The sequence below is a fragment of the Ambystoma mexicanum genome, chromosome 13 (genome assembly GCF_040938575.1).
Source record: "Ambystoma mexicanum isolate Mex_15411 chromosome 13, UKY_AmexF1_1, whole genome shotgun sequence".
In the NCBI taxonomy this organism is placed as follows: domain Eukaryota; kingdom Metazoa; phylum Chordata; class Amphibia; order Caudata; family Ambystomatidae; genus Ambystoma; species Ambystoma mexicanum.
Window position 1 is genome coordinate 606,145,433 of NC_090938.1, and position 18,341 is coordinate 606,163,773.

The 18,341-nt window shown below is 49.2% G+C and overlaps 1 protein-coding gene across 9 annotated transcripts in view; it reads left to right on the forward strand.

Annotated features, from left to right (window-relative positions):
• Positions 1-18,341, forward strand: part of LOC138521540 (signal transducer and activator of transcription 5B) — a 1,967,228-nt gene that overhangs the window by 1,379,860 nt on the left and 569,027 nt on the right. For all 9 annotated transcript variants that reach the window (XM_069634461.1, XM_069634460.1, XM_069634455.1 and 6 more), the window contains one exon: positions 1,563-1,714. In XM_069634461.1, the coding sequence (XP_069490562.1) occupies positions 1,563-1,714 (152 nt within the window). The remainder of the gene's footprint in view (positions 1-1,562; positions 1,715-18,341) is intronic.

Here is an 18,341-nt window from a genome sequence, read left to right on the forward strand (position 1 = left end):
CATACATTTAAGATGGTTAAGAGTCTGCATACAAAATATAAGAATTGGTTATGCTCTCACAAAAACTCGACTAGGACAGTAAACTGGCAACTTTTATATTACATTGTGAGAGGCAATGATAGCAAGAAATATTGGCAATTATATAAAAAATTAAATTACATTCACTGTAAAAAGGACATTTTAAGCTTTCTAATTGTTTTATTTGTGATACTGCTTTTATGGTTAATAATGCCAAATAAACCTTGCTTGAACACACAAAAAGGAAATCAATCCCATTTTAGAAAACCTATGAAAGAAACAGATTTCTCTTTATTGTATTACAAGCTCACCTAAGATGTCTAAATTCTCAATGTATGGGAGGAAGATAGAATATGGCTACTATGTTGATGAAGAGGACGTACATGTGTTTATTATGAGACTTAAACCTCCTAGAGCTCCTGTGCCTGACGGCCTTTCCAATGTTGTGTTTAAAGGAGACCTGCACTTATGGGCTAGCATCCTTAACGTCTGTTTAGAAAGGTGGGTAATGAATTCTTGGAGGGAATCTTTATTAATTCCTGTGTATAAAAAAGGTTCCAGGGATGATCTGGCTAACTATAGGTTATACACAATGACTGATGCTTCCAGCAAACCTTTTTGTACTGTCATTCTGGAAGAACCTAGAACATGGGTGAATAAAATGCATCTTATTGCCTGCAAACAAGCTTGTTTCAGTAGAGGAATGGGCACCATTCATAACGTATGGACTATACAATACCTAATACATAGTGCCCTCAGCTCTACAGATTCCCCATTGTATTTAGCCTTCATTGACTTCTCAAATGCATTTCAATGTGTAGATTGTAATAAGTTATGGGTAAAAGTGGATGTTTGGGGCCTTGAGCCTAGACTGCTCATTCTCATTTCCTAACTCTACTTGCATACTTCAGTAGCCTTTAGATTAAATCAAACGGGACTTTTGTCTGCTAGAATTCCTACTAGTAATGGTCTCAAACAGGGATGTGTATTAGCTCCTATTCTGAACAACTTGTACATTGCCGATATGCATCTGACTTTGTAGACCTGTAACAACTACCATCCCAAGATAGGGAAGCTTCCTGTTGTTTGGTTATGCTATGCTGATGATACTGTCCTTTTGGATAAAATCCCTATTGGGCTTCAGAGATCCTCAGAGATCCTTAACTGCTTTGGTTAATTACTCTACAGAAAATAATCTAAAATGTAACCTGGCCAAAACAAAGATGTATGTAGGTTTTACTATGTACTTTTTGGTTTTTATACCAAAAAAAAGTATTAAAAGTAAGTGGTTTGTGTTGAATGTGCATATCCCATTACTTGATTTTATGGCAATTGGAGAGGTGGTCACATTTTAAATGTAGACTTTAAAGATAAAAATAATGTCCAAAACCTCCTCTAATGCATTTTTATTAAACCACATAATCAAATAGGCTATCGTTAAATATCTCCGTAAATACTAAAAGTAGTATGCTTTATATCAAACAAATGGACCAACTTAGATTTTGAAGATTTTGAGTTTTCATGAATTCTGGGTCGGTTTTCAGGACTTATCAGAAAAGCACCAGAAGACCTTACAGCTTCTCCGCAAACAGCAGACCATAATCTTAGACGATGAGCTGATCCAATGGAAGAGGCGTCAGCAGTTAGCAGGGAATGGCGGACCACCAGAAGGAAGCCTGGACGTACTTCAGTCTTGGTGCGTATAAAGACACTGACAATGCATGGTGTTAACTTTTTTGGTCCTTTTCACCAAGAGCTTTTAGATTGCTAGGCATGGCTTTCTTTCTGTTTGACAAGTAATAGGTGATGGTACCAAAACGTCTACTGCGTTTATTTCAACGTGACTTTTTGTTGACTGCCTCAATGAACTTCATTGACGGCGCATGCATGTTTTTGTTTGACTCCCCACATGCCTCATGGCTCTTCTAAAACCTGGTGATCATGCAGCAGTCAGCATTATGGTAAATGTTTGTTGCTTTAACAAAGTCACCCTGCTTCTCCAGCATGGGGTCTGGCATGAATTCACATGCTCATGAATATTTCCCGTCGTCAGGCTGGGAATCCTCGGTAAAGAAAAAAAATCAGTATCAGTTTCGTTTCTGATCTGACTTTCTTAGTAGTAACCAATCACTGATCTCTGGGTCATACTGCCCCCAGCCAATGACTGCCCTCTCCCTAAGCCCCGCCTCTGGCAGCCATCCTCAGATTTTTACCGCATGTTCAAGTGTTGGGAGTCCTCGTGCTTTAGCTCTCGAGTTTTTGCTGCGTTTTCGCGCTTTTTTGGGAGATTTTCTCATTTTTTCCGTTTAATCGAGCCTCGAGCTCCACCGTTTCTACTTCCGATAACGGGGACCCGTTTCGGAATTCTTCTACGCCCCTCAAGGGTGAGGTTTTCATCGAGTTTCCGCTTCTTGGAGGATTCCGGAAGATCTGCGGCCTACCTCAACGGACATGGCCAAGGACAAGGGAAGCTCGACGCTCGGATCCAAGCTGTTCAGGTGCTGCCCTGGATGCGGATTACAAAATGTTTTCGAGGAGGACGAGCATTTGCGATGTCTCTACTGCCTTCATGAGGACAAGACGCACGTGGAGAAGGACTGTGTGTTCTGCAAGAACCTTTCCGAATCGACCAAGCATTATCATCGTCCCCGCCTCGCCGCCTGACTGGAGAAGGGCACAGCAGGTGAGAAGGCAAAGAAAAAGTCTGAGCGGGCTTCTAAGTCCTGTGAGTGCGCCCCGGCGACAGGGGCCCAACAGAATGCCAAGCACCGGGAGTGCCGAAAGGTCGGGCTCTTCGGCTGCCAGACAGGGCGCGACTTCCCCGGCACGTTCAACCACGAGCCAGCGCTCTGGTTCGGGGAAGAGGAAGTCCGAGAACCCGGGTAAGCTGCTGGAGCGGCCCCGGTTGATCTCGAGGGGACCCGAGGGGGAGCGAGGCGCTGACCCTCCCCCCAAGGCGAAGGCCCAGGACGCACCTAAGGTGATGAGGGCTTTGATCCAGCCGGCAAAGACCTCTATCGAAGTAGTCGCTGCGGCCCTGGTGAAGCCGGCTGAGACTACGCCAGTGGAGACGGCCTCTGGGCCCAGAGTATCCGTGCCACCGCGGAGGGAATCCTCTTTACAGCCCATCGTTAAGACCCCCGTGAAGACCCTGGCAGAAAAAGAGGGGGGGGCGGTGGCCATTACAGACTCGGAATCAGCCTCTGAGGAGGATCTGGTGGAAACCGTGAAGGGCCTCAACGAGAGCTTCGAGAAAGTTCGATCCCAGGGGAAGGAGCCTGTTGAGGAGATCGAAGATGGCGAGGATGGCGATGCCGGCGAAGGCCCGGTGGAGCAACCGTCCCTCCCGTCGCAGCCATTGCCAGACCCTCAGGATAGCTCGGCGGCCATTTTGTTGGCAATCCAATCCTTATGTACTGAGATAAGGACGAGGTTACCACGGACCCTGACGGAGGATCCTGAGTCAGGGCCGTCGGGAAGCCCCCCGAACAACCAGAGGAGAGTCCATCCCGCTCCGCCCTTTGTCCCCACAAGGCCTGTGGACCCCTCATCCCCCTCGCCTGACCCTCGGGATGATACGGCGACGGGGACGGACGACGACGGTGGCGATGATACGACAGACATTCCTTCATCGCCTCCCCCTCGGGCCTCACCGCCCGACGAAATTGGCTCCTTTCACGCCATGATAGCCAGGGCGTCCGAGCTCTTCCAACTCTGCCCGGAGGAACAGAAGAAGGAAGGCTTTCTTTATCAACGACGGGAGGCCAAGAGAAAGACGGTCCTGGCAGTGCCGCTGCTCGACGACATCTGGGACGAAGGGCTGGCTGTCCTCAAGAACCCTTCTACGACGCCCGCCAAGAAGGACAGGTACGAGAAGTAGTACTGGGTCCCCGACGCCACCCCTTTGTGCCTCAGGGCCCAGCCTACGCCGGACTCGGTCATCTCGGCGGCGGCCAAGAAGAAGGCAGCGGGTGCGGCAGCATCAACTTCCACTTCCCCGCCAGACAGCGAGGGCAAGAAGTTGGACTCCATGGGACAACGGGTCATTTCGTCGGCGACGACGATTAAGGCTGCCAATGCCTTAGTGATCGTGGCCCGTTACAACAGGGAGCTTTGGTTCAAGTTAGCTCCCCTGCTGGACTTCCTGCCGGACGACAAGAGAGCGGAGGCCCTACAGATTCTTCAGGAAGGCGAGGTGGCGTCGGATCACAGGCAACGGGGTTTGCCTACGACGACGAGGGTGGCTCAAGGCGACAGATTTCCGCCAAGACATTCAGACCAGGGTGTTGGATATGCCGTTTGATGGCAACAACATTTTTGGGAAGACGGTGGATGAGTCGCTCCAGGCCATCAAGGCCGACTCGGAGACGGCCTGGGCCATAGGGGTACTTCAACAACGACGGCCCTTTCGGAGCTCCGGAGGCAGACAGGGTGCCTCCAAGGGAAGTGGCTCTTCTACATACCGCCAGGCGGCCCGCTCCTCGTCCCAGGAGGTCTACAGAGGTCGCTGCAAGCAAGGAGGATCCCGCCGTCGTCGTCAAGGAGGGCAAGCCCTCCTCCAAGCAGGACTGAACCGGCCGTAGCGTCGGGCCCTCACCGAAGCACCCCGGTGGGAGGCCGGCTGACGAAGTTAGTCAGCGTGTGGGAGTCCATCTCCACCGACCGTTTTGGTGCTGGACACCCTGGCTAACGGGCACTCGCTGGAATTCCAAAAGAAGTGTCCTCGCATTACTCCCGTGGCCAGGGAGGAGAATCACGTCCCTCAACTGCTTTTGGAGATAAGGGCGATGCTCAAGAAAGGTGCCATCGAGCTCGTCCCCAGGAGGCTCCGGGGCTCCGGAGTGTACTCAAGGTTCTTCATCGTCAAAAAGAAGACAGTTGGTTGGCGCCCTATCCTGGACCTGCGTCGGTTAAAAAAGTACATCAAGGCACAGAAATTCAGGATGTTCACCCTCCAGCACGTGATGGGACAGCTGGAGGAGAGTGACTTCCTATCGTTGTTGGACCTGGAGGATGCTTACTTACTCATCCCCATTCTAAAAGGACACAAAGTTTCTCAGGTTCGTGGTTCAGGGACGCCACTACCAATTCAGAGTCCTGCTGTTCGGATTAAAGTCGGCACCCAGGGTATTCACCAAGTGCCTGGCACCAGTGGCGGCGCAGCTGCGCCTGCAGGGGAACCACGTCTACCCCTACCTGGACGACTGGCTAATCCGCGCAAGGACAAGAGAACTCGCCGTCGAACACACAGCGAGGACCGTCCGGCTGCTCACGGAACTGGGATTCGCCATCAACTACCCCAAATCCCACCTGGTTCCGTCGCAAGTAGCACTGTTTCTGGGAGCGAAGCTCGATACAGTGGGGCAATTGGCCTCCCCGTCGGAGGAGAGGATGAAGGCCATTTTGGGAAAGGTGCAACACCTGCTAGCCACGGACGTGGCCAGGGTGAGGTCCATCAAGTCCCTCCTCGGGATGATGTCCTCATGCATCTACCTTGTACCCCTTTGCAGGCTTCGGATGCGTCCGCTACAGGAGTTCCTCGACGCACGCTGGTTTCAGGTGACGGGCTGCTTCGAAGACAGGATCCCTCTCGACGAGGAGTTCCGTCGGGCGATCCTATGGTGGGGTACCCGTGCGCACCACACGGCAGGCACGGACTTTCAGACCCCGGCGTTTCAGGAGACGGTGACGATGGATGCCTCCATGGAGGGTTGGGGGGCCCAGACCAGAGATTTCCACGGAAGAAGCATTTGGCTCCCGGAGGAGAGGTCTCTCCACATCAACATTCTGGAGCTTCGAGCAGTGTTCTGGGCGCTCAAGTCGTTCCTTCCATCCCTCAAGGACAAAGTGGTGAGGATCTTCACCGACAACACCACCCCGATGTTCTACATACGGAAGCAGGGAGGCACCAGATCCCCAGCCCTATCCAAGGAGGCCCAGGATCTGTGGCAGTGGGCCGTCGCCCAGGGGATGTTTCTGGTTCCCTTCTACTTGGCAGGAATAAAAAACACCATCGCTGACTCACTCAGCAGGGAGCTGCGCTCGTGCCACGAGTGCGAACTACGTCAGGACCCGGTGGATCAGCTCTTTCGACGATGGGGCAAACCCCGGATCGACCTTTTTCGCAACGGCGACAAACTCCAAGTGCCAGAGGTTCGCCAGCAGGTTCCCGCAGCTGAGGAGCATGGGCGATGCTTTCTCGTTCCCTTGGGACGACCTGTTTCTATACACGTTCCCTCCGTTGCCATTGCTGCTCCATCTCATCAACCAGCTCAAGAAGTCCAGGTGCAGAATGATCCTCGTCGCACAGGTGTGGCCGAGGAAGATCTGGTTCCCGGACCTTCTGGACTTGTCAACGTCCCCACCAGTCAAGATGCCGGCGGACGCGGATCTTCTCTCCAGAGAAAGAGGCGCCATTCTTCATCACGACCCGGAGTCGCTGAACTTGCAGGCCTGGAGGCTGAAGGCCTGGAGACTTGGAGGGTACGATATCCCGGCTGACTGCAGAGAGGTTCTTGCAAAAGCCAGGGCGTCCTCAACTCTCAAGTGCTACGGACATAAGTGGAAGAGGTTCTCTGTCTGGTGCCGTGCACAGAAGATTAACCCTCTGCGGATTACGGCCCCTCAAGTACTGCCATACCTACTGTCGCTGGCCAAAGCTTGACTGGCTCACGCCTCCATCAAAATACATCTGGCTGCCATCTCCCGATATACCAGGACTACGGGACGGGCGTCCTTGTGGTCTCATCGCCTGGTGAAGGAATTTATGAAGGGACTATTCCGATCATTCCCGCAGGTGAAGGCTCCAGCCCCGGCATGGGAGCTTAATGTGGTGCTGACCAGGCTCATGGGGGACCCATTCGAGCCTATGCATTCGGCGCCTTTGAAGTTCCTGTCGTGGAAGCCAGCGTTCCTCGTGGCCATCACCTCCGCACGAGTGGGAGAAATCCAGGCCCTATCTTGCAAGCCTCCATACTTGACTTTTCACGATACGAGGGTGGTGCTGAGGACGCACCCGTCCTTCATGCCCAAGGTGCCATCGGACTTCCACCTCAACGAGCCCTTGGTGTTACCAGTTTTCTTCCCGTCGCCTTCGACGCCGGCCTAGAGGACTTTGCACTCGCTGGATGTAGCTAGAGCGCTGAAGTTCTACGTGGACCGCACAAAGAGTTTTTGGAAGACGTCACAGCTGTTTGTGAACTTTGGGACTGTGAATCAAGGGAAGGCTCTCTCGAAGACTTCCATTTCCAGATGGCTCTCCGGCTGCATAATGCACTGTCACCGGTTGGCAAACCGACCGCTGCCCGGCCGTCCGAGAGCCCAATCGACCAGAGCGATCGCTGTTACCACAGCGTTCCTGTCTGGTGTGCCCCTGCTGAACATCTGCAGGGCTGCTACGTGGAGGTCGACACACACCTTCACAAGATTCTACTGCGTCGATCGGGACTCGAGGGAGGAGTCCAGGGTCGGCCAAGCAGTGCTGCGCAACCTGTTCGCTTAAGGTGAGCCTGGTGAGGAGGTAAGAGATACTTAATGTTGAGTTGTTGTATTGCTTAATGTTGAGCCTGTTGCCACCTACCGTGGTTGTGCATGTGTGTACTGCTATGTATTCTTTCATTCATGAGCATGTGAATCCATGCCAGACCCCATGCTGGAGAAGGAACAAGTTACTTACCTGTAACTGTTGTTCTCCAGCATGGGTCTGGCATGGATTCACATGCAAACCCTCCCGCCTACCCCTCTGCGGCTCTTCACTTGGTCATACTGCCACTTTACGTGCTACCAAATCTGAGGATGGCTGCCAGAGGTGGGGCTTAGGGAGAGGGCAGTCATTGGCTGGGGGCAGTATGACACAGGGATCAGTGATTGGTTACTACTAAGAAAGACAGATCAGAAACAAAACTGATACTGATTTTTTTTCTTTACCGAGGATTCCCAGCCTGACGACGAGGAATATTCATCAGCATGTGAATCCATGCCAGACCCATGCTGGAGAACAACTGTTACAGGTAAATAACTTGTTCCTTTCTGTTGTGCTGCAGTGGATTCCATAAAATGGACAAAAAGTGGTCCAACTTGTCTGTCTTCACAATCCATCTGAAACCCCGGACTGGAATCAATGTCTGGAGACAGCAACTGAAGCCTATTTTTATCAAGGAGCCAATTATCAGTGGTTCAAAATGTACTGGAGATGGACATGTGATGAATGGCACCTCTTCATCTTAAATAAAACTGGATAGCCGAGAGCATTTCTCAAGGGCAACTCGCATGCTTTCAGAAGAGGAAAATGCCATGCAACCATTGTTTGATTACCGGTCAAGCAATTAGAATCTGGAGGAGTCTAGCTTAAAGTGTTGTATGAATCATGAATAATAATTTCCCTACCATAGTTTTCACAAGCTTTTTCTGGCTTTTCATTTGTAAATGGTGGCTGATCTACTCTAGGCTTGCAAATGGCTAAGACCCAATATTTTGGGGACTTGCTGTTGGATACCATGAACAAACATCATTTATTTTGCCATTCATTTATTATTGAATATAGACTTCAGCATCAATACATGGACAAAGATGTAACAATGTGTAGCATATCCAATTAAACCACATTCTTTACACTTACAATTTGCTTGCAAATGAAGGACAATTATCCTGTTAAACAAACCCAAACCTATCCCCCAGGCATTGGCTCTTCAAAAACTTAAATACTGTATGTAATTGTGAAAGAATATCTTCTACTCTAAAGCGTGTAATTAAAGTACAGTGACTTTTGTAAATCGTGAGTTCTACGATGCACCCCTGGTTAATCATGTAGATTGACAAAGTGAATATTTCGGCATCTCCACCCTTAAGATAAGCCTCTATTTTATACATTGCAACGACAAACCATAATGTTGCCCACCATTTCTTTTATATCTGGCGTATTCTACTTTTTCCATTTAACTGGTGACACAATTCAGGCATATAGTAGTCAGTTTGGAGGTCTTTGCCACTAAGTTATATTGACCGCTCTGATCTTCATCTCTTAGTAGAATCACCATTGGATCAAGTAGTAGGTCCAATCCATTGATTAGTTTTATTTATGCAAGTCCCTCCTTCCAGGATGGTTGGATAAGGGAGTGAGACCACCAGATATGAAAGTGTGCCCGGCGCTTGAGCACACCTCCAACATGTGGAAGGAATCCCAGGATTGATCTTATGAAGCCTTTCTAGGGTGACATACCATCTGAATAGGATGTTATGGCCATTCCCCTTTAACTATACACAACTGGATAACTTTGCAACTCTGCTCCAAATGTTTTACCATGCCATTTGATCAATCGAGACACCCATATCCTCCTCCCATCTTGTTATATAGGCATGAGGGGGTTTGAAACGACTTGCATTAAACACCTTGAATAGTAGCAAGATCGTCCTAGCCGGGTATCCAGCACAGATGCATCTTCCAATGGTATTGTTTATCTCCCCGCTTGTCTAGCCACTTTAGTGTTAGCGATCCAATGCCTAATTTGGATGGAGCCATAATTGGCCATGTCCCCTATGAAGAACACCTGCTTATAGCTTTTAAACGATAATGGGTGCCCTCCATCAAACAGTTGACTGAAGCATAACACACCTTCTATCCAATAGGTAAACCACCTTGGTTGAAGCCCTGGTGAAAATTCTGGGACGTTCCAAATTCGAGTAAGAGGGGATGGGAAAATGGATCTATTATATTTCTTAACTGCCCTATCCCAGTATATCATCATAGCTCTAGTGGAAGGAAGTAACCAAGGGGCAGCCTGCTGAGTACTAGGGGAATGCCAGCACCAGTCATGCAAAGCGACCCCCACTATGGATTGTGACATCCCTCTAATGCTCCGGAGACTGTTCAGAACCCCTGCTGTCTTACAGTGGAGCAAGCTGTGCTGCATATAGATAGCTCTCCAAATCTGCTACTCCCAACCCGTCCTTTGCTGCCATTAGCATATGCCGGGAAACTCTGTAGAATGTATAACCACCTCGGCAACACGTTCATCTTAACCGCTGCCATTACCTCTATCCATGAAATATCTGCCTTAACCCATCTTAGTAGATCGTCCTTTAGCAATGAGAGCACCCCAGGAATATTACTCTGATATAGTTGTTCATAACTAGGTGTAAGGTAGACAGACCCCCCCAGGTATTTCAGCCGTTCGAATGTCCATTTGAAAATTGAAGGGCGCCTTCAAACCTGTCACTATGAGAGGTTGCTCAGATACATAAGGTTGATCGATTTATTATACTTTATTTTAAAGCCGGATGGACTGCAAAAAGATTGCAGCAGGGAAACTATATTAGGAAATGTGGTGTCTGAGTTCTGCATGGAAAAAAAGGAGATCCACATATAATGCCACCTTGTGATGGTAGCCAGCTGTTTCAATATCTCGGCTATGTTCAGATGAATGGACCTTGCATGCCAATGGCTCCATTGATAGGGCGAACAATAAGGGTGATAGAGGGCACCCTTGACAAGTCCCTCTAGACAAAGGAAGAAAGTCTGAAAATGTCCTGTTCAACTTTTCTTGTGGTGGGGTGAACACAATTTGCTAGAACCCATTTGAAGAATGTAGGTCTTGAGCCAAATCCATGTAGCACCTCTGCCAGATAGGCCCACTCTATTCTGTCGAATGCTTTTTCAGCATTGACTGATGATATGGCTATGGATAGATTCTTGTATCCCCTAGTCAATAACATCATTTGCTCATTTGCTCTATGAATATTATCATGCGATTGTCTGTCCGGAATAAACCCTGTCTGATCCCTCTGCTATCTTACTTTTTTTTCTCTTGCGTATCAGTATACCTGATGTAGACCCCCATACCATGATGCGTGGCTTTGCTAGACTGTGCACCTACCCACATCTTGTCTTTTATGCACATCTGTAAACCTGAGTAACCCCCGTACCATGAGGCGTGGCTCTGCCAGATTATGCTTTCAAGAACCACCTTCATGTTGTAAAGCTTATGGTGAATCTACACTTTGTAGAATGTCACTTCGCACTTACTGTAATTAGCGCCTAGATGCCTGAGGGTTTTGTGCGCTGCTATGAATGTAAAAATAAATAAATACTTGTAAGAATGCCAGCCAATCTGATTGATTTATTTATTTGAGCATTTGTTAGGCGCCTATACAACAAAATAGTGTTTCCAGATGCCACAAGTCAAGTGGGGAGGGAACAAGGGGAAAATAATAATTGCAAAAGACAGTAAATATACAATCGTGGTCCTACTCGGCCTTGTGACATTGAGACCTGCAAGTGCCGTGAGGGAAGTACAGGAGGTTAGGGGAGGGAGGAGAGCAAGGTATGGGCAAGTGCTAGTGAGGGCCCAGGAGGGAGTTTCAGAGTGGTGCCAGCAGAGGAGCCCACTGGCTAAGTGCAAGGGCAGCAGAAACCCTAGGGTGGGGTTCCCAGCCGCCTAGTAGGTGGCCCACAAGCACAGTGCTGAGGGGGGTGCTAGTATCGACTGGGCAGGGGTCTGGTACCTGTGAGATTGAAATTGCAGGTCGCCAGTGTCAGCGGCAGTGGGGTGATGAGCAGGAAAAGGAAAGAGGGATAGAGAAAAGCAGTTTTGAGAAGGTTCCAGAATTGAAGGCGGTCTGGCTAAAGTCTGAGAGGGGCAGGGACACTTTTCCAAAGAGAGCACCAGCCAGAGAAACCTGCCCCCCACTGTGTGCTTGGAGAAGCGTTTGACAAGCAGAGAGTTGGAGTTAGAGGAGCGGAGGAAGTATTTAGGGAGAGGAAGTTGTAGATTGTGTGGTCCCAGGCCCCAGAAAGCCTTTTGAATGGTCTTGAACTTGGTCCTCGCAGCCACCAGGTGCCAGTGGAGAGATGTTGGGGCTGGAGAGATACGATCCCTTGGCGTGAGGCGAAGGATAAGTCTTGCAGCTCTATTCTGGATTAGCTGAAGGGGGTGAAGGGAGAAAAGGGGGAGATTGAGGAAGAAGCTGTTGCAGTGGTCCAGCCTAGAGAGGACCAGAGCTCTGGAAACATTGAGCTACTGGGGAAAGGTGAGAAATGGGAGAATGCCTCTGAGGAGGTGGAGCTGGAAGTGGGACTTTTGGGCAAGGTCCAAGATGTGAGGGCTAAAGGAGAGAGAGAGGAGTCGAAGATGACCCCGAGGTTTTTGGCCTTGCAGGATGATGAAGGTAGAAGGCCCAAGGAGGGCAGCCAGAGGTTAGGAAGGAAACAAAGCACTGGTGTCCCAATAAGAAGGATCTCTAGTTTACTGGCATTAAGAGATAGGTCGTTAGCCGTTCACCATGCCTGGATAGCGGTCAGATAATCGGGGATGAGAGAGAAGGAGGAGGAGGTAATAAAGGGAAGTTTGAACGAATGCTGCGTGTCGTCCGAATAACACTGGAAATGACGAGAGGTGGAGGAAATCAGGCGGGCAAGAGGGGGCAAGATAGATATTGAAGAGCCATGGCGATGGGATAGAACCTTGTTGGACACCACAGGTGGAGAGTGTTGTGGTGGAGGAGAAGGGTCCCAGCTGCAACTGGGGGAGGCAGTAAATGAGGAAGGTGGTCAGCCAATCCAGTGCCCGGTTCGTGATGCTGAGTGTATTACTGAGCCGTCTTATGAGGATAGAATGGTTGACGTGTCAAAGGTAGAGGAGAGATCGAGGAGAATGAGGATGGCAGGAAAGTTTGAGTCAAGATTTGCAAGCATGTCTTCACGGGTGTTCAGGAGAGCAGTTTACATGCCTCTAGATGCCCAGAATCCCGATTGGCGATCATGGAGGCAACCAAGGAGTTCAGTATGAAGGATAAGTTGGGGGAGGACCAACCTCTCCAGGAGTTTACCCAGGAAGGGGGTGGTGGAGATAGGGCGATAGCTAGCTGGGCAGGAAGTGTCAGCAGACAGCTTTTTAGGAAAGGGTGCACAACGGAGTGCTTGAGGGAAAGAGGAAAAAAGCCAGTGTTGAAGGAGTGGTTACAGAAATCGGCAAGGGCCAGGGCGAGGGAGGATATGTTGTCCGTAATGGTTCTAGAGGAGCAGTGGAGCACCTGTTTGGATGAGACTTTCATAGAGTGGACGACTTTAGAGACCTCATCAGGTGCTATAGGCAAGAGGGAGGGGAGTGCAGGGAGGGGGGAGCCAAGGGAGGCAGGAGATAGAGCGGGAGTGGAAGTGGGGGTGATGGAGAGGGAGGACAAGATGTCCTGACTTTTCGATGTGAAGTTGGAGGCCAAAGCAGTGCAGAGAGCCTGGGAAGGAAGGAGAGAGGTGGAGACTGCAGTTGGATTGGCGAGTTCCTTGCACATTTTGGAAAGTTCAGCTGTGTTGTTAGTGGCTCCAGCGATGCTGGCTTGGATGTGGGGCCTTTTCTTGGAGTGAATTGAAAAAAGATATTGCCTTTGGAGCAGGCAACAGGCCAGTTAGTCAGAGGATGAGCCCGAGGTCTGCCACTTCCGTTCAGCAACTCTGCACTTATGTTTCAGAGATGCTAGAACAGAGTCATACCAGCCGTTGCACTTGGAGGCAGGTTTCAGGCAGATCCTCTTGACAGGGGTAAGGAAGTCAAGGGTGGTGGAGATAGAGAGGTGTAGGTTAGCAAGGACAGAATCAGAGGGAGAGTCGGAGGCAGGTGTGCGAGGGGGAATGAAAGTGGAGGCAAAAGCAGCAACTGACACTTGCTTCATCGGTTGAATGATGGCGAAGAAGACTGGCAGTGTGTGGGGGGGGGTGGCTCAGACAGAGGGCTGAGGGGCCCCAGTCGGGAGGAGCGGAGAGAGAGGTTAGACCTCGATAAGGGGGTGGGGACCAGGTGAGAAAGAGGACTCTTTCCATAGAGGAAGGCATCCAGAGTGTGTCCCGCTGAGTGGGTCGGACTGGAAGGAAAAATAGTGAGAGAAAGGGAATCACAGAGGTCGCGAAACTGTGAGATTGCTGATTCAGGAGAGTCAAGGTGGATATTAAAGTCCGCGAGGAGAAATTTGGAAGAGGAGGTCAAGTGGGAGGAAGATAGGTCAGCCTATGGTGGCCAAGATGTTTGAATAAATGCGTGCATCAAAGTTGAGGACCACAATCAGTCTATAGGAGGCACAACTAGATGCATTCTTTCCTGGTTTCCCCAGAAGAGTCAGCATAGATCCGCCCGTTGTGGATGTAATAGCTCCCATGTCCACAAAACTATTAAAAGGTAGGCAAGCTGCAGCACCAATGTATCTACAAACCACTTATAAAAAAAGGCTGAGGATCCGTCTAGACCTGGGGTTTTGTTATTCGGGAGGAATTGTATCACATGGGTGATCTCTTCCGTTGTTATCACGGCTTCCAACCTTGCCCTATCTAGGTTGGATATTTTTGGAAGCCTCGCTTCCCGGACAAAGTCATGTTTGGCAGTAGCATCTAGACGTTTCGCTCTAAATATTTCAGAATAGTAACGAGTTAGGATGTCCATTTTAGCAGATTCATCCTCGTACACTTGCCCCTTTCTGTCTCACTGCTTCGCTATCATATCTTCACTCTGCTGAGACTTCAGCCTATTTTCCAATACCAGTGAGGCTTTATTCGAGGCACTAAAATAAAATTAATTACTTGCTATTCAATAAGTTATGGGATATATTAGCCGACCATAATTCTTTCAATTCGGTACTTGCTGTTTGCAACTGCCAAAATATCCTCCGCGAACCCTGCTCATAACCTCGAGGTCCAATTCCTGCATCCTTTTTTCCACTTCTGATCTCTGCGCCATTAACATCTTTTTACGTGCTGATGCCAAACTAATGAGTTCTCCCCTCAAAGTGGGTTTAAAGGCCTCCCCTTTTTTTGCAATAGAGGTTTCTTTATTTATTTGTAATGCGCGCCAGACCCGGGGGCGCGAGGACAAGGATATTTTAAGCTTTCATAGTTGCATAATACAGTACAAAGAATGTTTAGGTTAACATAGTTGCATATTACAGTACAGAGAATAGTTACAAATTACAGTACAGAAAATAGCAGAGTTAGCAGATTACAGATATAATGCAGTGATATACAAAGATGGCATATCATACATGATGGCCTATTGGGTTCAAAAGAGAGGTCATGAATCGGCTAGTGGGAGACAGGAAGAGGTGAGAGATGTTAAGAGAACCTTCTCAATCTATTCCGGACTTGGAAATCATTTGATTTAAGCCAGTTGATGATGTTATGTCTGAAGTGTGGGTATGTTTGGTTCACCCTAAGGTGGGGAGGGATGGAGTTCCAAAGTTGGGCGGCTTTGACAGGGAAGCTATTCCCGCTGATAGTTACTCGTTTGAAGGAGGGCACTGTCAGACAGTTAGTGTAGGCCACTCTACTGGGTCGGAGTGACAATCTTTTGCGTGTCTTGCCCCCTTGAATTCTCTTGCAAGTACAGTGAAATTCTCTGAGATTGAAGCACTGTAAGCTGCATCCGCCAAGAGAGAATTATTAACCTTCCATAAAGTCAATTTCCTAATTTGGGGTGTGCAGGAATCAATTTGTATCGTGACAAGGGCATGGTCTGGAGTTATTACCAGTTTTATAGTAGCAGCTGAGATAGAGGGTAGGAGAGATCTGGATGCTAGGAAATAGTCTATCCCAGAGAAACTATGGTGAATGTGTGAAAAGTAGGAATAGTCCCTTTTCAGGGGGTGGAGATGCCGCCGTACGTCAACCAATTGCAAGTCTACCAAGGCCCTCTTAAGGGACACTGAACCCATTAAATCCAAAGCCGTGGCTGGTCGTGAACAATCAAGAGCCCCGTTCAGCACCACATTAAAATTGCCTTCTACAACCAACTCTCCCTTCTGAAATTTGGCAATCTTGGGAAATAGATCAGCATAGAATGCATCCTGGTGGTGTTTGGCCCCATGGACTGAGAACAAACATAGATCCATTTCCCCAAAGCGTATGCAAGGGCCAAAATACCTCCCTTGATTATCCAAGACTCTCCCACCCACCCCCCTTTCATAAATCTGAGAGACTGATTAAACAAAACCGCCACCCCCACGTTTGTCTGCTGGGACGAAGCGAAAAATTGATATGGGAAACCTTTACATCGCAGCCGAGGTCAATCCTTCCTCAAGAGGTGGGCTTCTTGTAGAAGTGCTACATCGACTTTCCAGTCTGTTAATTTAGCAAGCACACTCTTACGCTTCATGGAGAAATTGAGACCCTGTACATTCAGCAATACAATTCTAATATTCGCCATTTATAACCCATTTGTAGACCTTCAGCCCTCACCCTGCTGCCTGCACACTAGTGGCTCGTACTTCTCAACAACCACCCCAAGGCTGATTCCCCTCCTTTGTGAAATGCCCTCATGATCCTGCAACCGGACTATCCAGTGACCAGGTAGTGCCATACCTCTGGTGTATTCCACAAAACCCTTCTATTAATAGTAACACTCTTATTTCCTGACTCAATCGAAAATAATCATTGGCGGTATCGCTTTTATGCCTGGGGAAAAATTAAACGCGAAACAACCCTGTTATGAGGACCCTAGGTACTCAATCTAAGTACAGGCGTGTTTCTCTTGATGCTACTGGGTATTAATCTAGAACACTAGTTAAAACACAACCTCACAGAACTCGAAAAGGCAAACAAAAGCCCCTCCCCCCTGTAATTTACGCTGACAAGCCCTTCAGCATTCTGCGATATAGGGAGGGCTGATCCCAAAGTGAAACATCAACCCATCCCTAGTTCATTCAGGTAACCCCTTCAGAATCCACACTCCCCTCCCTCCTCTACATGGAGTATCTCCTGCATTCTCTCCTCTTTTCTTTTCGGGATCTTGAACGAGCGCAATCGGATTGCAGGCCTGTAGGTTCACTTGTTACAAGCATCTGAAGCTCTTCCTGTGGAATTTTGAGTGTTTCTTCTGCTGCTTAGAAGGAAGTGAAGTGATACTGAACCCCCTCAAACTTAAACATGATCTAAAACGGGAGTCCCTATCTATACTGGATTTCTTTGCGATCAGCCTCTCCGTAAAAGGCTTCATCAGCCGCCACCTTTTTACGGTCCCTCGCGCTAGATCCTGAACAGATTAATAGTGCTGCCATGGAACAAGATCTTTTTCTGCGATTTCGTCTTCTGAAAAATAAGGTCCTTAGTCTTGAAAACGTGTAGTAAGCACGTCAGGAAGGGGGTTCTGGCGCTGCGGGAAATTTTAGAACACTCTGTTCGTCCGGTCGAGGGTGCGTTCTGCCTCCGAGACCTCTCCTAGGGTCTCTGCAAACAGGTCCCACACATAGTCTTCCAAATCGCGGCCCGAACCACACAGAAGATTCCCCGTATCCTTGCATTGTTCCTTAGTGATCGGTTTTCACTGTCTTCCATAATTTCATCCAAAGAAGACCTGTATAGCTCCAGAGTGGCAACCCCTTGATGAAGCTGAAAATAGTTGTTCTCTTGATCGCAGAAGGCATTCTCCAAGTCTCCCATTCTGTGCTCCACCTGCTGCATGTTCTGTGACAATTCACGAAAGGAGCCTTTTAGTTCAAGAGGTGTTGCTGCCATATCATTTTGGGTAGACTAGTAAACGAGCAATGTCTCCTTTGGTGGCAGGCTGCAAGTCTGATGGCCACTCAATCCTCTGGTGCAGGCCAGATGCTTCAATGGGAGGGGAAGGACTGAAGATGAGTGTTCGTCTTTCGATATATGCGCCTTCATAATGCCCTTGTCACCACAATGTGTGCCTGCTGGGCTCCACCGCTCAAGCGAGGTCCCCACTGACCCCCATGGCACCTGGGAGGGGGAACGCTGTAGTCTTGACACTGCTCGTCCCCATCCACGTGGGGCAATGAGTTACTCCCAAGAGTCCCTCAGCCACTGTGCCCTGGGAGAGCTCCCCAAACCACTGGCTTGCTGGTGCCTCCGGGTCCCTCACAATGTTGTCCTGCATGAGGCAATCCCACTCTGATATTGAAAATCCTGCTGGCAACAGATGGGTCCCAGTCAGCAAGCGTTCTCTCTATGGTGCTCTGGGGCAAAAGGTGATATTTCCAAGCCTTCTCGGCCACGTTGCTCCCTCTCCAGCTGTGGCTTCACACTGCACTGTGTTGGTTCGCCTCTTCAGCAGCCAGCCCTCGTACTTCCTGATGGTGCCCTGTCATCGCCGCTCTGGCCTCACCGCTCCCTTTCCTGAAGAGGGACTGTGTACATTGGTACGCCGTTTCACGGATTCACTATGCGGGGAGCGGGGGTGGATATTGCACTCCTTAACTTACCCTCGACCAGGCCGCTGACCCCCCCCTCTCACCTCCCGGTCGGCCACCGCACACCCTCAGGCTTCACGTGTCTCGTCGCCTTAGCCCGCGAAGTAGCGCCGTGTCGGACACCGAGTTTAGTTCTTCGA